General features: G+C 50.6%; 6 protein-coding genes across 6 annotated transcripts; 1 reads left to right on the plus strand and 5 right to left on the minus strand.

Moving 5' to 3' along the window:
* Positions 1–489: 489 nt before the first annotated feature.
* On the plus strand, positions 490–3,901 carry V8C40DRAFT_248709 (glycogen synthase). The gene is made up of 7 exons (XM_083216605.1): positions 490–694; positions 775–789; positions 846–1,071; positions 1,182–1,279; positions 1,346–1,621; positions 1,723–3,290; positions 3,358–3,901. Exons 3-7 carry the CDS (start codon positions 993–995, stop codon positions 3,461–3,463), a joined length of 2,127 nt encoding a protein of 708 aa, XP_083071464.1. The 5' UTR covers positions 490–694; positions 775–789; positions 846–992; the 3' UTR covers positions 3,464–3,901.
* Positions 3,902–5,270: 1,369 nt separating this feature from the next.
* On the minus strand, positions 5,271–6,652 carry V8C40DRAFT_248716 (uncharacterized protein). Its single transcript, XM_083216606.1, has 2 exons — positions 5,894–6,652; positions 5,271–5,822 (listed from the first exon to the last, which is right to left on the minus strand). Exon 1 carries the CDS (start codon positions 6,273–6,275, stop codon positions 5,913–5,915), a length of 363 nt encoding a protein of 120 aa, XP_083071465.1. The 5' UTR covers positions 6,276–6,652; the 3' UTR covers positions 5,271–5,822; positions 5,894–5,912.
* Positions 6,653–7,947: 1,295 nt separating this feature from the next.
* On the minus strand, positions 7,948–9,953 carry V8C40DRAFT_248718 (uncharacterized protein). The gene has a single exon (XM_083216607.1). It carries the CDS (start codon positions 9,437–9,439, stop codon positions 8,522–8,524), a length of 918 nt encoding a protein of 305 aa, XP_083071466.1. The 5' UTR covers positions 9,440–9,953; the 3' UTR covers positions 7,948–8,521.
* A 296-nt stretch (positions 9,954–10,249) lies between these two features.
* On the minus strand, positions 10,250–10,972 carry V8C40DRAFT_248719 (uncharacterized protein). The gene is made up of 2 exons (XM_083216608.1): positions 10,678–10,972; positions 10,250–10,608 (listed from the first exon to the last, which is right to left on the minus strand). Exons 1-2 carry the CDS (start codon positions 10,904–10,906, stop codon positions 10,556–10,558), a joined length of 282 nt encoding a protein of 93 aa, XP_083071467.1. The 5' UTR covers positions 10,907–10,972; the 3' UTR covers positions 10,250–10,555.
* A 4,508-nt stretch (positions 10,973–15,480) lies between these two features.
* V8C40DRAFT_40497 (uncharacterized protein) lies at positions 15,481–18,131 on the minus strand. The gene is made up of 2 exons (XM_083222943.1): positions 17,674–18,131; positions 15,481–17,610 (listed from the first exon to the last, which is right to left on the minus strand). Exons 1-2 carry the CDS (start codon positions 17,991–17,993, stop codon positions 16,017–16,019), a joined length of 1,914 nt encoding a protein of 637 aa, XP_083071468.1. The 5' UTR covers positions 17,994–18,131; the 3' UTR covers positions 15,481–16,016.
* Positions 18,132–19,423: 1,292 nt separating this feature from the next.
* V8C40DRAFT_248732 (GNS1/SUR4 family-domain-containing protein) lies at positions 19,424–21,511 on the minus strand. The gene is made up of 3 exons (XM_083216609.1): positions 20,749–21,511; positions 20,401–20,683; positions 19,424–20,330 (listed from the first exon to the last, which is right to left on the minus strand). The coding sequence occupies exons 1-3, from the start codon at positions 21,166–21,168 to the stop codon at positions 20,005–20,007; spliced, it is 1,029 nt and encodes a 342-aa protein (XP_083071469.1). The 5' UTR covers positions 21,169–21,511; the 3' UTR covers positions 19,424–20,004.
* Between the last annotated feature and the right edge of the window lie 809 nt (positions 21,512–22,320).

The raw sequence follows: 22,320 nt of genomic DNA on the forward strand, positions 1-22,320 counted from the left end.
GTTTGCTTGTGCCAATTGAGAAGGGGGGACGTCAGCGGCTCTGGCTTGTGGGCGATTGACGCTGAGAGGCGCTGCGTAGCGGCCCGGGGAACCATGCAAGCCTGGGGAAGGCAACGGTGAGTTTTGGACGAGGAACCGAAAGAAATAGGTTAAAAATAGTTGGAGAAATGGAGGAAATGGATAAAAACTGAACAGCGGCATAAATAATCCCGTGCAATTAATGCCATGCAGCACAAAGCAGCCCTTAGGTAAGCTTGCGGCCTGATTCCAGACGTCTTCTCCCGATGATGCGCATGCGTCAAAACTGCAGACGCAAATCGCGTACATGAACACACCTGCGCAGTCACTGCTGTTAGTGGTTTGGCCGTCTGGCTTAGCATTGCGCTATCCCCAACCCCAGACCCACCGCCTCGAGAGGTCCCCACTTTCTATGTAGCACCCCTCCAAAGCTTCAGTCCAAGTCCCTCATCAAGTTTCTTCTCCCCCTCTCGGCCTGACTTGTTTCTGCCTTTTCTTCTCATCCCACGGCCTCAGATTCAGCTTCCTCAGTCCTTGGACCCTAACGAGCCTGTTGCCCAGCTTCACGGGCCCAGCCATTGTTTGCCTCGCTGCCAGCGCTCACTCACCATTTGCAATAATAGCGACCCGTCTAAGCTCCAACGCCACCTCAATCAAGAGCTTTTACTAGCACTAGGTAAGCCATCACACCACAATATCTCGCACCGAAATTCGGCCTAACTAACCAAAAGTTTTTTTCTTCGCCTCCCTTGATAGCTACAAGCAATTTCAGTTCGTCTTCTCAACTCCTGCTGCTTTTTAAACGTCCAGAAGCTTACAAAATTCAGTCTTTCTAGCTTGTGCAGCCTTTGCGCAGCCCTAATCCCCTACGTCATCTGGATTGTCGGCCCGTGGCACAGGCCTTTTCGCCGGAGCTCTTCCAAAAGGGTCAAACAACAACCTCTCGCGACATTTTCACAGTCCAGGACGACAAAATGGCCTCCAACGGAAACCCCGTTCGCGATATCAAGAACCATCTGCTCTTTGAGATTGCTACGGAAGTAGCTCATCGAGGCAAGTCGCATCCTACCCTCTGGCGATTATGTCACCATGGCCTCTGTGCCCGTTCCTGCCCAACCCAATGTCGGCCCAGATCAAGAGCTAACTCATTTATTGCCTCACAGTCGGTGGTATTTACTCGGTCCTCAAGTCCAAGGCTCCAGTGACTACGGCTGAATATGGCGATCGATACACCCTTATCGGTCCCCTCAACCACCAATCGGTGCGCCCTCTACCTTGCAAGAATTAATTAATAGCTCAAAATTGGGCACCAACTGACGAGAAACAGGCCGCAGTCGAGGTCGAAGAGATGGAGCCCACCAATAAGGAGCTTGCCGCCACCATGCAGACCATGAAGGATCGCGGAATTGGCATGCTCTACGGCCGATGGCTCATTGAGGGAGCCCCCCGGGTTCTTCTCATTGATACCAAGACGGCTTACAACTTTGTCAATGAGTGGAAGTCGGACCTCTGGTCAGTTGCCAGCATTCCGTCCCCACCTGATGACGAGGAGACCAATGAGGCTGTTGTCTTTGGTTACCTGGTGGCGTGGTTCCTTGGAGAGGTAAGCATCCGTCGTTGCCCTAGTCCCATGAAGTTGACATTAGCTTTCCTTGTCGTTGCTTCTCAGCGTTTGATTGGCTGCCGCTAACATGCAAGTACTAGTTTGTATGCCACGAGAAGGAAAAGGCCGTTATTGCTCACTTCCACGAATGGTTGGCCGGTGTTGCTCTGCCCCTTACCAAGAAGAGGCGCATTGATGTTACGACCATCTTCACCACCCATGCCACTCTCCTGGGACGATACCTCTGTGCCGGCTCGGTTGATTTCTACAACAATCTCCAGTTCTTTGACGTCGATGCCGAGGCGGGCAAGCGCGGCATCTACCACCGGTATTGCATTGAACGAGCTGCCGCTCATTCATGCGACGTCTTCACAACAGTCTCTCACATCACTGCTTTCGAGTCAGAGCATCTGCTGAAGCGAAAGCCTGATGGCGTCTTGCCCAACGGTCTCAACGTCACCAAGTTCTCGGCGGTTCACGAGTTCCAAAATCTGCACCAGCAGGCTAAGGAGAAGATTCATGACTTCGTGAGAGGACACTTCTACGGCCACTATGACTTTGAGCCAGAAAACACACTGTACTTTTTCACTGCCGGACGCTACGAATTCCGAAATAAGGGAGTCGACATGTTCATCGAATCTCTTGCGCGGCTCAATGGACGACTCAAGGCGGCCAACAGCAAGATGACTGTTGTCGCCTTCATCATCATGCCTGCTCAGACCACATCGCTGACTGTTGAGGCTCTCAAGGGCCAGGCCGTCATCAAGTCTCTGAAAGATACCACAAACATCATTGAGCAGGCCATTGGTCGTCGCATCTTTGAGCGATCCCTCAAGTGGCACGAGGGTGACCCAATGCCCGATGAGAAGGAGCTCATCTCTGGCCAGGACCGTGTTCTCCTGCGCCGACGTCTCTTTGCCATGAAGCGCCACGGGCTTCCGCCAATTGTGACTCACAACATGCTCAACGACAGCGAAGACCCCGTCCTGGCTCAGATTCGCCGGGTGCAGCTGTTCAACCACCCGTCAGACCGTGTCAAGGTTGTGTTCCACCCAGAGTTCTTGAACTCGGCCAACCCTGTCCTGCCCTTGGACTATGATGACTTTGTACGTGGCTGCCACATGGGTGTTTTCCCATCATACTATGAGCCGTGGGGCTACACCCCAGCTGAGTGTACGGTCATGGGCGTCCCGAGCATCACTACCAACCTCTCCGGGTTTGGATGCTACATGGAGGAGCTCATTGAGAACTCTAGCGACTACGGTATCTACATTGTGGATCGGAGAATGAAGGGAGTCGAAGATTCAGTGAACCAACTGTCTAGCTTCATGTTTGACTACTGCGGCAAGAGCCGGCGTCAACGTATCAACCAGAGGAACCGTACTGAGCGTCTTAGCGACCTGCTTGACTGGAAGCGCATGGGCATGGAGTACATCAAGGCGCGCCAGCTCGCTCTCCGACGAGCATATCCCAACTCGTTTAACGGTGATGAAGAGGAAGAGGAAATTGAAGATTTCATCCGCGGCCCGGAGCAGAAGATCTCCAGGCCATTCTCCGTTCCCGGCTCGCCTCGCGATCGGACTGGCATGATGACCCCTGGAGATTTTGCCAGCCTGCAGGAGGGACGAGAAGGCCTGAGCACGGAGGATTACGTTGCCTGGAAGCTGCCGTAAGTATTTCGCAGCAGTCGCATGATTTACAGTTGTTTCGGCTTTTTGCTAACATGCTGGACCTAGTGAGGAGGAGGACCCCGAAGAGTATCCCTTCTCGTTGACTCTGCGAACGAAGCAACCCAATGATATCAGCCCGGAGACCCAGGCCACGCTCAACGGTACTGACTAAAAGGGAAAAGAGAGAAAAGGGAAAAAAGAGCAAAGTTAGGCGTTTATTCCATGAGCAACATGCGTCCAAAGCCAAGCCAGCATTGTATCGGATTGAGGACAGTTTTGACAGTGAATCTTTGTGTGTCAAATCTTTGATATGTGTTTCTTTGTTTCTTCCAGTATTTTGGCCGAGGTCCAATGGAAGCAAACAGATTGGGTAAGAGTGAAGCAGAAGAAAAAACCGGAAAAGATGGCGTTTCAACCGAGGGACTCGTCGGCGAGAGTGGAGGGATGTCGGCTTCGGGTCAATTTTGCCGATTTGATCAAAGGTGGACAAAAAAATACCTGTACGTATGTTGTATGTTGAATGATGAATACATACTATCTTGGTACTATATTTCTTGTGCTTGTCTGTATTGTGCTTGCCTATACTGTACTTATCTATATTATGCTTGCCCACGTGCTCTGCTAAACGCTGTATGCTCCGCGAAGTTTATATAAAGAGTCAGAAGAGACTCCACGGGATGAACGACACGTGCCCTACTTTGACAGTGCAGACATGACGCGATGGGGTTTGGAGATGAGATGGCGATCTGTTTAGCGCGGCAATGGCGTTGAGGCTGAAGTTTGCAGTGGATCTCCAATTACATGAGCGTGTCGTGCGTATGCACTAGTTGTGAAGGAGATTGGACTGTCTCTGAGGATGATACAGTACTCGTACAGTGCTCTACGGTATATGGATTGATATGGATTGATTTCTCTAACAGAGTTCAGGGCAAGATTACATGCGACATCATCTCCGAGTACCTGGGGAGAGGGTTGATTTGAATTTGACAGGAGATGCTGCAATCGATTGTGATGATGAGTGTGACGAGCACAGGCAATGGCGCCGTCATACGAGGCATGATTGAATGAACTGTCGAATGAGAATCATGCGTTTAGTTGCGTGTATTTACGAATATTCTACGGAGCAAGGGGGGGATGCCCGCTACGAAGCGAGAGGAAGCGAAAATGGAGTCCAGTTCGTTTGTCCATGTTTCCCCCTGGGGGCTGGGGATGGATGGGGGCAGCAAAGTTTTTTTCTTTCTAATTTTTTAGAGTGGGTGAGAAGAAAGGCGGTGATGGATGCAAGATTCGGTGGCTATTAGCGTGAACTGGGTAAGAAGACAAAGCTGTTCCGTTGCGGTAGAGCAGAGTACGATAGAGTTAGGTGACTGGCCAAGCAGAAATCGGGGTTAGCAGAGCGGGTTGGTGCTAAGGCGAGATGGCGCGCCAGGGGGACGGCAAGCGATGGAGAGAGGGTTGAAGACTTGTGAAGAGAGTGGACATGCTAAAGCAAGTTTTTAGCAGGGAGCAGGGATTGAGGACATGGGGGTTCGTGGCAGATACGAGTGGGAAGTGGGAAAAGAGAGAGAGGCTGAGATGCGGTGAGGCTTCTGTGAGGCTTCTGTGCATACACCGTATTTTTGACACGTGAGGGGATGCTGTGTTGATGTGAGTAGATATTGAAGATAGATTGTGTGATTTTGCTGGTATTATTTAATTGAGTTTCGATATTGCGAATGGCACGTCTCAATCTCGGTGGAAATTACATCCCGGACGATCGCATTGTTTAGGCACTCTTGAACGAAATACACATTGATCAAATATTATGAGTCCAAATGTCCTCGCGAAGAATTTAAAAACAAACCCCTGACCGACAAGCAAGCAAAAAAAGCTCGTGTGGGGCACAAGCTAATTTCGGTAGGTCGCTTCCACTGTACTCGTAGCTTTGTGTGTCTCTCGTCCGTCTCTTTTTTTTTTTTACGTTCGACCTGAGCGATCCATGGGCGTAGTTCTCAGGGGAGGGGCCCCCATGTCATGTATCTCACAGTGCACCGTGTTTTTTTTTTTTCTTTGTTCTGTTGGTTCAGTTACTCCGTAGAGTTTTTTACTTGGGCTTGTTCGTATGCGGGTTTGATGTGCTGTCAAGCGTGATGCTGGATGGTGGAGCACTGAGACTGTCTTGTCTTGTCTTGTCTTGCTTCTTCTTGTTCATCGTGCTGTTTTTTTGCATGTGCTGTTACTGGGTAGCTACCTAAGCTACAGCAAGCTATAGCTATCTGGTTCAAGTTAGTATGGATGGATTGTTGAGGTACGTGATGCTGCGTGATGCTGCTGAGCATGAACCGATCCATGGTTCTCTGCCGTTGCTATACCGCCACTCATGATGCCATTCATACATGCTCGTCTGTTCTGTTCCGCTCTGTTCTGTACACGTAGCAAAATGCAATTGATTACGGAGTAAAAACAGCGGGCTTGCTTGCTTGCATCCAGCCGAACTAGAATCGAGGCACGCAGCATCGCGACGTGTCCCAGACAATGTCGCACTCTGAAGCGTGAGTTGCAAGCAGCAGGATCCAAGTACGTAATACTAGATCAAGTATCACCTACTGAATTGAGGTAGCAGCTCTTTTTTATTTTCTATTTTATTTTTTTCTTGCCTTGTTCAATTCGGCCGAGTGCGTGTAGTACCTGTTCAGTTCTTGAAAATGCCAGCCCGTCGTCTTTGTTTCATCATGAACAGGTGACATCTCCGTGCCGTCTATTATTGCTTGGCCAGCCGAAAGCATGAAAGACATTGGATAGAGCAGAAAAGAAAAGTCCTGGAAAGGGAATTGAAACGGCCAATCCCATTTTGAACGCTCCATGTATTCTTGTACGAGGACTATAATTATTATTATTATTAGATACGAACAGATGTATACAGTAGACTGTCCATCATGGCCATCTCCAAACAACGTCGCATCCCGATATAGAACACACACGCGCCTCCGTGTCGTGGCCCGCATCGCCCTCTCCGGACTGAGACAAGGCCCTCGATACGGACGCGAAACAACAAAAGAATAATAATAATGCCCGTTTGCACAAATAAGAGAGAGTAAGAAAAAAAATACACAACCCCCTTGTCCTCCCTATCTCGGACGTCGCGGTATCAAAATCTGCCTCGTACAAGTATATTTGCACATTTACGCACTCGTAACAGGTAATAATACAGTGCATCAAAAGCCCTGCACATCATTATTTGGTAAAATTCCCCTTGCCCTGAAACCCATGCTCTCTCTCTGTGTCTTGCTCCTGAGCTGCCCGTATCACGTACTCCGTGCGGCGTCACGTATCACGTATCACGTATCATGTACTCGTCAGCAGCAGCACATGGCTGTCTCCAGCAGCAGACAGACGTGGGCACGGATTGCAGATTGCTCACTCACATACCTTGCCCTGCCCTGCCTGCGGGTATGTATAGGTACGGCACCTCGTAATACAGCATATACATACATATAAAAAGAAAGGAAAAGAAGGGAAAAGAAGGGATATCCGACGCAGGAGCACGGAGTGCGTGCAGCGAACGCTCAGGCACAGAACAGATAGATGACGGAAACAATAATAAAGATAAATTACGCTCAACCCTTATTCTCCGACAATATTTTACATGTTTATCTTGTCTTCATGTATATCCTAATTCTTGTGTTGCATCTACATACTCTCACATATACACTTACAATACTGTTGTTAGTAGCGCTACTAACCATCGTGACCGAAGCCGGAAGGTCTCACAAAACACCAAGACAAAAAGACAAGACACACCGTAACCAGCAATACACTAACATCACACAAGTACTAATCCATACAGCAAAAAAGAAAAAAGGTACTAATCCAAGTCCAGCACAACAAGCATCTCATTCCATGCCGCCAAAAAACGCAGTAATAGTACATTAGCCCCAAAGCAGGAGACAGGACTAAAACATGTCGGCAGTACTCCATACATCTGCATGTACAACACATCTCTTCAAACTCCACTGCGGGAAGGGAAGGAAAAAAAGAGGGCAAAGAAAACTTACACCAACCAAAATTCAACAACATCCCATCCCGCCTTTTTTACCCTTTTTGCCTTTGTTCTGTCCTTGCGGTGAAGTTTGTACTATAACTCTCAAATCATAAACTTGAAGCAAATCTTTCAACTACGAGGACTACAAACCGCTTATAACTACTACCACTTAATTCAAAGCAACAAAACCCTCCATTTGAGCTTATTTTATATTAGAAATGTTAGTACTACAGTAATATCTCGAGTCCCATCAACCGGACTCCTCCGCTCCATCAGGTCCCAAATCCCCACTCTGGGCATCCACGTACCCATACCCGTACAGTCACCAACGTCAAATGTATGTTCGGGGCATTCCATTCCCACGCCAAGTACGAGTACAGTAGGTACAAGTTACTCTCATGCACGCATTCACCCCATCTTGTTCACTCTGGGTTAAACAATCTTCAACGGGAATAAAGAAAAAAGCGGCTCTTGTACACCGTGTTCATGGCAGACCGCCTCGGCTGCCAGGGATGTTCGATGCAGGAGTTTTTGCCTATCAGGTCATGGACCCTTGCAACTACAACGTCGGTGTAGGTGCATGGAGAGCCCCAGTTCACCGCGGCAACCACGAGTAAACGCAACGAAGGCAGAGTGGACTGTACTGTGCAATAATGAGTAGTCAGCACACGGAAATGTATCACACAAATCGTCACTTGGCAAAATAGGCAAAAAATGGAGTCAAATCGAGGTCCAAGGACTCTCTTCATTGGTAGCATCATGACTACTTGCGTAGCTAAAGCGAAAAACAAAAAAACAGTGTTTGCCAGCTGATGTCATAGCGGCTGTATTGTCCCAAAGAAACTGATAGAAAAGAAAAACGCCACGAGGCAATGCAAAGCCTCCCCAAGAGTGTCATGTTCGCATGACGAACTCTCCTCATGTATGCCCACGTGAAAACGCCGCTCCGTGCAATATATGCCCCCATTTTTTGTTATGCCATATAAAAATGCGCCGCCTATAAAAAAAGCCAAGTCGAAAAAAAAAAAAGCAGGAAAAGGAGAAGATTCCAGCACCGTCGTTACGAAATTCGCAGGAGTGAAGAAAGTAGAGGCCAGCTGTTGTTGGTCGGAGCATTCATAAAAAAATGTTGAATGTGGATCCAGTGTCGCAAAAGGTAAAATCGAGGTGAAGAGAGTGTTATGAATGGAATGGTAGCGGTGTATGGGCTCATACTCGGATGCTTCGTCGCCGAGTCAAGAAGCCCTGGCGAATTCGTTTTGTCGGTGACAGGGGGGATGCCGCATCGCTGACCGGCGATAGCGTTGTGGCTGAGTAGCTGCTGGCCCTCCTGGAGGCCATCACGTCCTGGTAAATCGAGGGCGGTATTGATGTCGCGTTCCGGGGAGTGCTGTGGTTCTCCTCCTTGTCCTCACCGACCTGCTCCATGGGCAGCGTCTGTATTGACAGAGCCTCTCGAGACAGGGACGCCGACTGGTTCAGGTTAGGCCTGCTACGCTTCCTGACCAGGCTAAGCGTCCTCTTGAACATTTGCGCCGTCTTGCGGAGCTGGGGTTCAGGCTCTTCGGGCTCCGACTTTGTCGCGAATGGATCAATGTTGAGGAACGAGGGCGAGCCCCCTTCGAAGCTGATGGGAGACATGATGCTGCTTGACCGGGGAGGGTGCTGTGAAACCCCCGTGGCCGACGACGTGGAGCTAGTAGATGCCTTTCGGTGCTTCAGGATGGGCTCGGTCGACGTCCTTGTAAGCTCGTTCGCGGCGCAGCTTCCTGATGAGCTCGGCGATATTGATCGTCGGGAGAGCTGGACGATGCAGGCCTTTCCGGAGAAGACGACTGAAACCTTGCGGGCAATGTCCTGGCACGTTGATGTCTGCTCGGGTGTCTCTTGCGCCTGCTCGCTGTCGGAGCTGTAGTCGCAGTCGGAGAAGTCGTCGGCTGAAGAAGAAACATCCTCTTCGGATGAAAGGTAGAGAAGATGAGGGGCGGCGGGAGTGAGGACGGGTCGGTGCCCTGAAAGCTTCTGAGGCATGGTGGCCAGCAGCCTTGAGGCCCTCAGGGCGCTTCTGGGAGGTAGAGCGGGTGCCTTGGGCAGCACGGCCTCTGTCTTTGTGATTGTTGATGACATGTTGGTGTCGAACTGGGTTATGTCGAGATCGATGTCAACGTCGGTTGGTTGTGGTGCAAGCAAGCCCTCACGGAGCTTGGGAGCTTGGGGGAAGCTTGATGTATATGCGAATCTCTTTGTGTGGTCCTGCCCCTCTAGAGTATGGATGCCTGGGACGAATTCGACTGCCTATCAATGGCTCCTTGAAAAGCTCCACCAACTTGGGCAATAGTCGTAACGTGTGACGCGGCAATATATCGAATAGGGCGGATCCAAGACCAATAAGGCGGGCGAAGTCGAGAAGGAGGAAGAAGAAGAATGACAAAGGGAGAGACTCTGGTTGGGATTCTTGTAAGGCGTCAAACGAGCCAAGATATGGAAGTGGAAGAGCAAGGTATGGAAGATATGAAGATATGGAACAAGGGAAAGGGCGGTGGAGGGAGGAATGTAGCTGAAGCTGTTCCCGTCTCGTTCACGCGCAAAGAAGGGAAAAAAGAAAAACTTGACTTGAATGGTCTTGGAAGAGAATCTTGACTCTCTCTCCACGCGCCGGGAAGGGGGCACACACAGATACAAGTAGGTGAGGCAGGCATGGGCATGTTCCACCGTCTGGCATGCTGCTACCCGCGCACTGTGTACTTGCCACGAACGGCGAGCCCACTTCCCACCTTGGGGGCCCACTTGGTATCCTGGCAGGGGTCGAGTGGTGGATCCAGACATTGCCAGAAAGGGGTTAGCCCACGTTATGACGGCACAGGCATTTGATGTCTGGTGCTGTGCAGAATTATTACCTGTCGTAGTGCTGGACCTGAACCTGTACAGAACTGAACAGGACCTGGCACAATTAACCAAAACATGTCACTGGCCCTGCAAGCAAGTCGTTTCACAGGCCTGCAACTGGCCGGCCGGTTGACGGAGCGAGCAGCTCTTTCTGTCCACCCCATTTCGCTATCCCAACTCGTCATATTTTCCAAGAATGTGACTGCTGCAGATAGATTGGAGTTTTGTACGGAGGGCAGTCATGCACAAGCACCTCTGGGCACTCCGTAAAGTGTCGGGTTCGGGTTCTACGAAGCAATGCCACCTCCAGCTCCAGCCATGTGGCTTGACCTTGGAGATGGTTAATTGTTTTTAAACTCATTGCAGCCACGGCGTCGACGTCCTCCTCGCTAATGGAGAAACCAGCATTTGTATTTCTCCTCGTACCTTCATGCGCCACTCTCTCCATGTTCTGTCTGACGCCTCTCTTGCTTCCCCAGCCACCACCTGCAGAATGCCATCATTCCAGTTGCTTTCGTACGATTTACTGCATCCATCACATTGGACTAGATGACTTGGTGCATTGGTGCAGTAAGAATCAGGACATGTGAGTGTGAGTGCCGCTTTAGCTCGAGATGGCGAGTGTGACGTCCCACCAGCTCTCCGCACGCAACACGTATCACCACTCGACTCCAAGTGCCGAGTGCTACCCTTTGCTCCCATTGGCATTCAGGCACAGAGTATTAGCCAGTGGTGCCAAGTAAAGCAGAGTAAGCAGCGTAATCTGGAATCACGAGATATTCGATAAAAACTGCCAATTATCAAAGACAAAAAAGATCACCACGAAACAATCCTTTAATTGTTACTCCGTACGGCACTTGAGATGATCCCCTTGACGCCATTATAGCAGCCCCATTGATGGATGACATGACACCCGATGACTCGTCGCAGCCTCGCCGATCTCTCCTCTTGTTGCAGCAGCCCGCCCTTGATATCGAATCCCCCTCCAAACTCCATCCTCACAGCACGGACACGTTCCACGTCCCAACTGTCATTCATTCAAACCCTCTCCATTTCTCCACCATCCGGATCATTCCAGGGGCCATGACGCCAACCGCACCAAGCGTCGACGTGGAGGCCAGAGCCCGTCTTGATTGGGTGAACTGCCATTTACCATTGGGAGCAAACAAACCGCTGTCTTCCAACGCCATTACTCGTGCAACTCGTGGCTACTAACTGACAAACCTAGCCTGAACGAACATCCCGGGCGGATCGTCGTCTCGTCACGCGGGTGCTGCTAGTCTAGTAAACGGCTGAGCACGCAGCTCCCTGTAGCTCGTCATTTTAACTGTTTCTGCTAGTAGCAGTGCAGTGACTAACAGCATGAAGATACGGCTACAGGCTCAGGGAGGATAATGTACAGTGCTGTGCCGTACCGTAGCATCGAGACCGCAGATCGGTTTGAGCACTTTCTTGAATGAGATTGGATTGATTACATGCCGATATCTACTCATCTACTCGTCTACAAGGCCCTTGATGAGAGTGCCGACCGACCAAAGAAAGAAAAAAAGCTCCATGCAGCTAATAAGCGACCTACGGCTGGTCTCGGCAGCGCGTGAATCACCAGAACTGTATCTAGCATCTTAGCCGGGCTGCACCATGACGCCCAGCAAGAGCCAATCACATCCTCAACACGGCCCTTTTCTCCCTTTCTTCCTCTCCTCATGATACCCTCTCGAAAGCCCTTTTTTTTCTCTCCTTTCGCCTTGTGCCATCCGAAATGCTTCAGCCGCACGCACAAGAAACGCTTGCCGCCACGTCAAGTTAAATTACTTGTCCCCATGATGCGCCGTGTGGCACGGATTGAAAACGCTGCACAGACTGCAACGTCTGACGCAGGGCGGAAAGGGATGCACGATGGTCAAGGCTTTCGGGACGTTTTCAATTGTTTCCAATATTATTTGAGGGTGGGCTTCGCACGGAGTTGGCCGTACGAGAATGTACGATAATACATACCCCTTTGGTAGTGGGTTAGATAGGGTGGTATTTTATTGCCTTGAGATAGGGTTGATGCAAGACACCCGTATAGCATCAATTCTTCCACCCTTTCCAGGGAATAATCCAACCCTGATGCCTACATACATACCTACAAACTATGCCCTCATCCATTCATTCATCCGCATTCAACTCACGCCATGCATCGCGCCATCGATTTTCGTCCCAGCCTCTCCCTCCCCTCACCATCCAGTCAAACCGCCAGACGCAGGCCATTGAATCTGATCTAGAGCAGTTTTGGTGCCTCTGGTAGCGCCGACGTCCACACCCACTCGTCTGTCGACTTGCATCGTTACCGCCCAATCACCTGCGAATCACCGCACCGTGACGATACAGATACCGATGGAGGCCTTTTTCCTGTTTCCTTTTGCCTCTTCTTCGTCTGTGGTTCCCTGCTCTAGGCCGACTTTTAGGCCTCTGCAGATAGGGCGATGGGTTAGCACATATAAGTGAACCTCATTTCTCTTGCATGTACACCGTATATAGCAGCACCGTTTAATGTCTTGCATGGGCAGTTAAAGAAAAAAGAAGGAAAAATGTATAACGGCGTCACTCCTCCCGCTTGTACGAACCGAGATCGTCTCTACCGAGCCCCTGATTTGCAGCATCGGAGTCACACCAGATTTCTACAGCAACTTGGGCCGACCATCCCAAACCACCGTTGAAGATACCGCCACCAAAGGCTCTTCGTAACACCAATGTAAATGCGACACATAGGAGGGACACAGACAGAAACTCGGCTCTTTTGATTGGAAATTCGCCACAAGACACAGCGATACTTGTCCATTCTCGATTCCCCCTCTTCCCACTCAAACATCATTCATCCTCCCACCCATCTACTTGATACCCTTTCTCTTGGGTAGGATGGCAGCCTTGGGCCTCGTATCTGCTTCACTGCATGTCTCAACCAGAACGCCACCAAAACCACTAATCCAGCAGCAACTCTTCGCGGTGACTGGCTCAAGCCGATAAGGCTGGAACACTGACTGGACTAGTGCCGCAAAACTTGGGCATCTGACAGAACACACCAAAACCTTCGCGACGCACAGCGCTTCACATTTCAGATCCGTCCGCTCGAGATCCGGTCCCCATTCGTTGGCGATGACCTAGAATTCGGAGGTCTGGGCTTCCGTCAATCTGGTTCATGTACCTTTGGACAGTGAAGCCATACTGTATCCCAGCCCTCTGGTAAGAAAAGAAAAAGCACCCGCCACCGGCTGTGCTTAGCCCATCCTACAGCTGAAGCTCCGCGCGAGTGACCTGCGTAAGGCTTGACGGAATGCTGACTCCGTATCGATCCCGATGCTGCACGCAACTCAAAGTTCTGTCATAGGGACGGGAGTAGTGGCCCTCGAAATAGCAACTTTGCTTATAGGGTAGATACAAGTGACCACCAGCCATGGCGTCATGGGCTCCCGCCGGCTGACAACTTAAACTGCCATGCGCCACACCTGGTCCTTAGTGGCTTGAGCTTCGTTTTGCGGAGGATCCGTGCAAGCCACAGACCACCAGCCACAGCCAGACCCATACCTGAAGTGGACTAACCCCATCTTTTTCGAATTTAAACAATAAGAATGAAGCCAGAAATAGAAGCCTGAACCCTTATTCCGGTACCCTTCTTTTGCGCGTGGCGTGAACCTCAGCGGGCTGTGCAAGCTCCTAAGGTATTATTCCGAAAATGCGTTCTCCGTACCTCCTCGTAGAAGCATTCTCGCAAAATACCAAGCTTGTAGATGAGGCTGGCTCCTTCGGAAACAGCACCACCCGTAATTTTCCCTCCCTTCGCTCTTATCTCTTGGTGAGTTTCTGAAACGCAGACACAGAAATTGCCAGCAAAGTCACGTTGCCTAACCCGGGGCCGTTTCAACACCGGCCACGAGCGTTTCAATCCGTGCGGCGGGCCCCCTCGTCCTAACAACCCCCCCGGCGACACGTTTTTGTTTGACGATTGTTTCTTAATTGGTGACGGACAGCTAAACGCCAAGACGAAACATGGCCTGATACACGGGCGTGGTCACAAAAAATGGATACTGACATGATAAGAGAAAAAAAGAGTTCATCACCAACGTGTTGATTTTGCTTTTGCTCTGTTGGGGTTGTCTTGGCGAGATTTGGGACGTAAACTGTGTACATGCATAGTGTCGAATTCAGGATATTTTGATACACGAGCTTACTACTTGTTAGTTTCGCGCATCTTAGACTAAACGGCCGTGCATTTTTGCCACTGGTTGTTGATCGTAATCGTTGATCCATTTAAACTGGCTTGTATCTATGTACTGCACAGTATTGGGGTTATCGTCAAGCATAGCGGCCGATTTCATCATTTTCTCCCAGCAACCGTGCTCTATTAAGCAGTCCCACCTGATAAACAGCTCGTTTCGTCCCAAAGCCAGTGAATCTGAATAATAAGCCACCGTATCTCGTTTCCATACAGTATCACAGCCCAGTCGCCCAAAAAAGTGAAAAAAAGCCCATGTCAAAGCTGCGTCTAGAACGATCCCAATCCCCAAAGGCTAAGCTCTCTAGCTTCTGACGTCTTTATCGGGGAGAACAAGACAATAAATTAACAATGATGTATTTTTGATGCTTCTCTCCACTTCGTTTGCTTGCAGAATGTCATTCTGGCTCCGTCCAGTTGGTCCAGCCGGATCGATTACCACATGGCGGTGCAGTAAGCTTATAATGCAGTACTACGAGTATGTAATCATATGAACTGCTGTGAGTCAGCCAGATTTATTTTCCCACCACGAGGAATTAATCCCAAGTCGTAAAGAGAGCCGCACAAGCGGAGGTCAGAAAAAGGGAGACTGTAAAATAAAGAAGGGCATCTTATGTTTACCTAGGTATATACTCTTCTACTTCCACTCCCCTAGTAAAAGATACTGGCTCTTCTACTCCTACTCCACCATCCTCTTCAGCCTTATTTTCTATTACTACAGCACACTAACACTCTGGAACAGCTACCGAAGAACAAACTAATACTACTACGCAAAAGATGGAAGGCCTGGCACTTGCAGAAAATCCTTTCAAAGGCAAGAAATGTTTTAACTGCCGCGAAATGGATCACATCGCCAAAGTCTGCCTTAAACCACGAGTTCGACGCTCCACTATGTTTTTTTCTTCTCGCTGTCTTTTTATATCAAATTCTTAATTCGGGTGCTGACTGAATAGGTGTTCCCTGATAAAAGCACTGCTTAATGAGCTACTGGTAATTATATAACTTTAATAGCAGCTACTATAAAAATATAGGTGTAGTAGTTGTTACTATTAAAATATAGATATAATAGTTGTTACTAAAGAAATATTTGATATTTAAAAAACAAGTGTTTAATTTAGCGCGGAGTACTCGTAGTCTTCTTAGTCTCGGTTTTTCTGACCTCCGCTTGCCGCATCATCTGATCATGACAAGAGCTCGTACTAATAGAGATACACAAGGCTATTAAAAAGCGCGGATGACGCCTCTCCCGCGAGGCCGGACAGCTGGAACGAACACGAGAGCAGGCCAAAGAGGTCAATTTGTATAGAACTATCGTCGAAGAATGACGGAAATTATGAACCAAACTGATTAATGTCCCTGAATGCAATCCCAGATCCCCCAGTTTTTTGGTCTTTCTATATTACACTGGACACTAAGATTAGAAGTAAATGGAGAAAAGAAAAGAGCCTTTTTGCTATCATCAATCATTATGCCTCTGATTTGCCTCATGACCTAGCTCCCTTGCACCGGGGCGGCAAATCGCCAATAAAAGAAAAAAGGAAAAAGGAAAAGGAACAGAACCTGAAATCACTGCCAAAGAGGTGGCGGTGGGCGGAGAGAATCTCCACCGCTGCTCGAGGGTCGCCAAGCGTCCGACATGGCCGAACCCCTGCGGCCGTACTCGTCCTGACCCGGCGGCGGAGGCAGAGGCAAGAAGAGTCCCGTACCGTCTCCGACCATGATGCTGCGTCGGACCTCGCCTCGGTTCCACCCCTCTCCGGCCACGTCTGCCGCCAATCCGTAGCTGCTGACTGGACGTCGCAGCGGCTGGCCTGTCGTGATTGATGTGTCAACTTTGCTAAAGTTCCATTTACCGTACTCGTCAGTCTTGGTATACACCTCAAGGGTGTGGGCTGGCGAGGGAGCAGTGGCTCGCATGTGCGCCGCAAATGGGTTGTTGGAGCTGAATCGGTGTGCTGCTGGCGCTCCAGGCACGCCTAGCTGTCGAGGAGACTGAACCTGAGACCTGGGAGAGGTTGGTGAGCCGGGCGAGTTTGCAAACGGGTTCCCAAATGTCTTGGAAGTAGGCGTGGTTGGCATGCCTGGATAAGGCACGTGGGAGCTGCGAGTAGAGCCGTGAGATGGATTTCGCATGTGCCCTCCCGCTGCAAAGCTAGCATTGGGAGGAGGCAGCCCCTGAAGCTGCTCCGGGAAGGACTCATCGTGAACAAAGAGTTTACGCAACCTAGGCATACCCCCTGCGAGGACGGATTGAGCGAGGTAAGCGTACCAACTGGCCTTCATGCTTGCGTACACTTCCTTATCTGATTCGGTAGAGATCTCAAAGCGCAGGGTCTCAAGGCTTTGAGATGCAAGAAATCCGATGCCCGCGTGCTGTGGAAAGCCTTCAATTACCTTGTGCTTCATGCCCAGCGTCTTAAGACATGGCGCCATCGTCAAGATCTCTTGAAGTCTTTGCGGGTGGACGCCAGTGTGCACGAGGGTCAGGACCCTGAGTCCGCGCTGTGTCTCTGGCCAAGCAAGGTACTCGATGAGGCCGGCAGCCGTTACTCGAGGAGTTTTCTCCATGATGAACTCCTCTAACGAGGGCATGATAGGCCCCGATGCGGCCATCAACACTTCATCAGATATGCTCTCTGTTTCGGTCATCTTTAGGGCCCGGAGGTTTGCCAACGAGTTCAACACCGCTCTCATAGTCATGGTGTCGACACTGATGCCGTTCAGTTCCAGAACCTCGAGTCGAGGCCAGACCTGGCCCGTAGCCAGCGCTGCCAAGCTCTTCTCCGAGCCTGCATTGTACGTCATCTTCCGAATGTTGGGGCATCTGGCTTGCACCTCGAATCGTAGTGTCGAGCTGCTCGACTCATCCGAGAACATGCCCTCAGGCAGATCAACATACTTGAGGCTGGGGAGGACTGCAATGGTCTGAGCCAACTCCACCTGGCAGTACTCGCGCACCTGGTAGGGCGTCTTCAGAAACTCGACCCTCTTGCCGATACGAGTCGGGTCCTCGCGAACCGTACGCCGGAACAGCCTGAGTCTTGCTTGAGCTGGATCCTCAGGAATGGCGTTGCGGTCAAATCTCGTCTGCTTGCGTCTCTCAGCCAACCAAGCCTCAAGCTTGCAGTAGTGGACCTGGTCGATCCGAACGCTGTGATACCTAAAAGGGGGAAAATTCAGTCAGGAAACATGCATGAACGGCTCAGTGGTGGGCAATACTCACAATAGCTTGATGGCGGTATCGTGCCAGATTCGGTTTACCTGCGAACAGTGGGCCAGGTCACGCAGGTCACACAGCATGCACCCTTCGCCGCTGCCACTATCCTCGCAGGCATCATACGTCTCATCGCCAGAGTGAGGGCAGACGAAGAGAAAGATGCGCTCGAGAACCTTTGGTGGGAGAACAGCGACGAGCTGGCTCGATCTCACACTCGGCGGGAAGTAAGGCTGGCGGTTGATATCAGCAGGGCGCCGCAATGCCTCGGGAGGGCTTGACAGCTCATGCTTCTTCTTGTCCTTCTTCCGGCTAAAGGGGAACCTCATGGTGATGGTGGTGATGGGATGGCTGTTACAAACGGAGCTGGGCTAATCCGAACCAGAATCAAGCGGTAAACGTTGTGGCGATGTTCGAGGCCAAGGAGTCGAGAGAAACGCGTAGCGAGGGACCGAAGAAGAAAAAAAGGAGTGAAAGGCGTCGCAGAAACAGATACAGAACGAAGAAATGACAAGAGACCAGAAAAAGAGAAAATATAAGCAAAAACAAAAAGCTGACGCCGAAAATGTCTAGGGGAGCGTGACGAGAAGCGACGCTGGGGACCAATGCTGTTGAATCAAGCTTGTCTCGCGCATCCCTTGCTGCGTGCCCCGCGAACAATCAACGAGGCTGAAATTGGGGGGTCCCTCCACAGCCAGCGAGAGTCAGTGGCTGCGGCGGTGCAGAGGATTGCGATGTCTTTCGCAAACAATGCAATGCAGACGAGGGGCGTCGTTCGTCAAAAGGTATTTGATGCCTGCCCCTTATGGCTATGGCTGGACTGGGGGCAAAGCACTACTATAGGTAGGTAGTTGATGCTGAAAGTTGAAGAGTTGAGGAGAGAAGAGGATGAAGAAGGGGAGGGAGATGGAAGAGGGAGATGAGGACAGGATTCAGCTGGACATGTCGTGTATTTTGGTCTGCACGCCACAGCGGCTCTCGTGCAAAAGTTCAGAGCACAGAAGCGGAGCTGCCACCTCGTACCTGAAGCCAGTGACCCTTGCGTTCCTAGGTTGTCTGGTGCCTGTAGCTGTAGCGCCGGCTAATGAGAGGGACGAGAACTGATGAGCAACTGACAAGCCTCTGAAGGGGGGAAACACGCTCGGGGGGCCGTTTGAGTGGCGTGGCGCCCCAGGCCAGTGCTTTGGCTCGTACTGGACTGGAACTGGCCCAGGCACCTACGGCACTGCTCAGGCACTGGACCAGCATTAGCGCCTCTCGCTGGCAAGTCCCGCTCGGAGATTCCAGCGGCCATGGTCATGGAATTATGCGGGGAAAGATTGGCTCTCAGGGCCCTGTGCCGCTGCTTTGCCTCGCTCCTTGCTCATTTCTCACCCCCCGAGCGTTTGAATGGCAGTGAGAGCGAGGGGCTGTAATTTTCATTGTCATCTTCCTCTTGCAGGGTCCAATCGATATGTAATGAGCAGTTCCTACTTGCATTTCCAGTCAATCCAATGGCAATCGCACAAGCCCCCCCTGCATCGCAACAAGCTTCAAGGTTATGTTTACATGTACCCTCCATGTATTCATTAGCTCTCTGCCAACCAGCTTTTATACCTTGCAACTGCTCTAAATAAACACGGTTCAGTCAGCCTTATCAATTCACATGTGATGCATTGGATAGCTATCCATGGATGCTTCACAATTCAACATTGGATGGATCAAATGTATTACGATGCACAGCATTCATCGCAAATGGCATCTTGACACGTGCTTAAGCTGACAAACAACTGGATCCAACACCACGTCAACGTAATATTCAGACACCGAAACTACAGCAAAACCTGTACCCTCCCGTACCGTCCATCTATGGAGCGTCCCAGGCGAACCAAGTATACATACAAGCAAGTATAGTACAGCATAAGACAGAATATGATTAAAAACCAGTATGACCTCCTTGGCCAGTGACACTGCCGTACAAGTGTACGATGCAGCTCCGTATGCCCGGGGCGTTGTCTCGTAACAATAACTGCCCGCCTTGCCCTGCGCCTACCAGAACATTTTCCTCCGTTCCGCCCCGAATTAGCCCATATAGCCGTCATCAGCCTCCTGTCATCATAACCGCAAAAAAGACATGTCATCATCGCAGAGTAGGCGATTCATATTTTGGTTCATTTGCCGGGACAAATGGCCTCATGTCCAAAAAAAAAGAGATTAAAAATTGTAATTGGCCTCGTAGGAACTGGCCCTTCGGATTCGTAATATGTATAAAAAAGAATGCTCGTCACCCATTCGGGCGTCGGAGCTTTTTAGCCATTGACATGTCAATCACACATATCCACGGCATCGCGCGCAGGCAGCTTAAGCCTTGCGGGATCGGGCGGTGGCACCGTTGGTCTTGGCACCAGTGGTGGTTCCATTGGACTTGGTGCCCATGGTAGCAGCCATGTGGACGGGGTCGGGTAGAGGAGCCTGGCTCATGCGGCGAAGGGACTTGCGAGTAGTGGAACCCTTGCCGCCCTTCTTGTAGGTGGCGAAGTAGAAGGAGATGAAGAGAACCAGGTATGAGCTGAGGATACCAATGCCGGCAAAGGCAGCAAACTCCTCACCGGCACACTTGCCAGCATTGGGCATCCATTGGAAGTAGGTGGAGGTGAAGTAGGTGTAAGAGGCGAAGTAGACGAAGCCTGTGCGCCCAACGAGTCAGTAAGGAGCCAACAAAAGGGAGCCAACAAGGCACATCGTAATATCACTTACCAAGGTCGATAATGAACTGGATGATCTGGAGACGAGTAACCCACTCCTTCCACCAGATTCGGACGCCACGTGCGCTCTGGAAGTAGTACCAGTACATGACAACGTGCACAGTCAAGTTGAGGACAATGGGGACCCAAGAGACGGAAGTCAGGCCAATCAGCTGAGTGTAGCAGAGAAGAGCGGTGGCACCGTGGTGGTAGCAGTGAAGGAAGGTCAATGGCTTCTTCTTGAGGAACAGGAAGACGGTATCGAGCAGCTCAAGGTACTTGGTGAGGTAGTTGAGCTAATCGTCACATGTTAGCCTTTGGCCATACCGCCACACATCGCCTGCTGAGAGAATTTACTTACGTAGTAGAGAACGACCATGGGCTGAGTCCAGCCACCGTCGTGATCGCAGATGGCGAAGAAAATACCCTTGCGGACAACAGTGGGTAGGATCTGCTCAATAAAGAGAGCCAGGAGAGCGCCGCTGATGGCGGTCAAGTAGAGGTTGTGGATGAGGAAGAGAGCCTTGAGCTTGAAGGGCTCGCGGTTGCGCATCAACTCTCGACCGCCAAAGATGATAATGTAGTAGATGACAATGAAGATGGAAGTCGACTTGAGCGTAGACATGGGAGTCTCGAAAGGCACAAACTTGAAGTCATTGGCCGAGAAGCCAGTGACGGCTGTGAAGAGCTTATCAAAGAGAGGCCATAGATGGACGCCGAAAGGGCGATCGAGCGTCGGGAGCGGTAACTGCTCGTAAAACGTGGCGGGAGCCGAAGCCATGGCGGGCAGAGTTGCACAAGCAAAATCTTGCGACTTGTTGTAATTCTATAAGGAAGAAAAAAGAAGAATCGAAGAAAAGACTTCTCTCGAATGGACACGCGACGCGACGGAAGCGAAACGAAACCTTGTCCCCAAGAAGCGCCCAAACAGACTGCAATTGCAATCTACAGAGTGATCGAGGCAAAAAAGATTGCACAACGAAGGAGTGACGAGAAAAAGGAGGGGTAGAAGCGTTCGACTTCCAACTCCGAGAAGAAAAGACAACTCTCACGACGGCCGGGGGGGATGGAGGAGAAGAAAAAGGACGGAGGCACGGAGGAGGGCCGAAAGAAATACTTAGCCCAACCGTACTCACGCACATGCGCAGTCTTACGGCAGAATCTAAAGGTGGCCTCGACACTAGCCTTAGCATAGTTTAAGGCTCGTCCCCTTTTTCCAGAGTGGAAATTTGGCTCTGCAGGCGGTGACGCCAAGTCTAACCTCTGCCACATGTGATTGGGCATCGGCGCCGGTCGAGAGCCAAGCCAATCCGAGGTCTGGCAAAGTTTCTCTCATTCTCGCGGCCACGTGACCTCGGCCCAGGCGAATGCGAGATGTGGTATTTCGAGGCACAGATCTGGGAAATGGATGCTACCGCAATTTCGGGGCTGCGCGGACGCCGTGCGAATGCGATTTGATGTAATTTGAACATACGAGTAGTAGTTAAATCATATGAGACGAGACCGATCCCGAATGCAGGGCGGCAGCTGAATAGAGTAGTAACACTATAAGGCATATGACAGCCACCATCCACTGGAACCTTGATGGGAACTGGCCTCGTGCTCTACTTTTGTCAACATCTTCTCTCGGGGCCAACACATAGGCTTCCTAAGCGTACGCCATCCAAGAAGCCGCCTTGTCATGATACCCGTCGAAGCCAACAACTTGAAAATCACGGAATTGATTAGCACTTTGCAATTGACTACAATGTAAAAGCTCCAAGACAAGCAAACGCAACCCTCCGCAGATTCGCAAAACCGGAGGCCGATGCAATCGGAGTGCCAGGATCCCCGACACCCGGAACCGAGGAACGATTGCGTCGCTAAAATCCCTTCCGATCGAACCACGGGTAGACCAGCTGCCACCGCTAGTGTACCGAGTCAAGCCTGTATC

This window comes from Trichoderma camerunense (genome assembly GCF_050948025.1).
Source record: "Trichoderma camerunense strain CBS 138272 chromosome Unknown V8C40scaffold_12, whole genome shotgun sequence".
In the NCBI taxonomy this organism is placed as follows: Eukaryota; Fungi; Ascomycota; class Sordariomycetes; order Hypocreales; family Hypocreaceae; genus Trichoderma; species Trichoderma camerunense.

Coding starts and splice junctions, on each gene's coding strand:
- V8C40DRAFT_248709 (XM_083216605.1), top strand. CDS start 993: ATGGCCTCCAACGGAAACCCCGTTCGCGATATCAAGAACCATCTGCTC. Junction 1,280..1,345: donor GTCCCCTCAACCACCAATCG/GTGCGCCCTCTA, acceptor GACGAGAAACAG/GCCGCAGTCGAGGTCGAAGA. Junction 1,622..1,722: donor TGGCGTGGTTCCTTGGAGAG/GTAAGCATCCGT, acceptor TGCAAGTACTAG/TTTGTATGCCACGAGAAGGA.
- V8C40DRAFT_248716 (XM_083216606.1), bottom strand. CDS start 6,275: ATGCGGGCCACGACACGGAGGCGCGTGTGTGTTCTATATCGGGATGCG.
- V8C40DRAFT_248718 (XM_083216607.1), bottom strand. CDS start 9,439: ATGTCATCAACAATCACAAAGACAGAGGCCGTGCTGCCCAAGGCACCC.
- V8C40DRAFT_248719 (XM_083216608.1), bottom strand. CDS start 10,906: ATGCCAATGGGAGCAAAGGGTAGCACTCGGCACTTGGAGTCGAGTGGT. Junction 10,609..10,677: donor TGGCATTCTGCAGGTGGTGG/CTGGGGAAGCAA, acceptor GAGGAGAAATAC/AAATGCTGGTTTCTCCATTA.
- V8C40DRAFT_40497 (XM_083222943.1), bottom strand. CDS start 17,993: ATGAGGTTCCCCTTTAGCCGGAAGAAGGACAAGAAGAAGCATGAGCTG. Junction 17,611..17,673: donor GATACCGCCATCAAGCTATT/GTGAGTATTGCC, acceptor TCCCCCTTTTAG/GTATCACAGCGTTCGGATCG.
- V8C40DRAFT_248732 (XM_083216609.1), bottom strand. CDS start 21,168: ATGGCTTCGGCTCCCGCCACGTTTTACGAGCAGTTACCGCTCCCGACG. Junction 20,684..20,748: donor CCATGGTCGTTCTCTACTAC/GTAAGTAAATTC, acceptor TGTGACGATTAG/CTCAACTACCTCACCAAGTA. Junction 20,331..20,400: donor CCAGTTCATTATCGACCTTG/GTAAGTGATATT, acceptor TTGGGCGCACAG/GCTTCGTCTACTTCGCCTCT.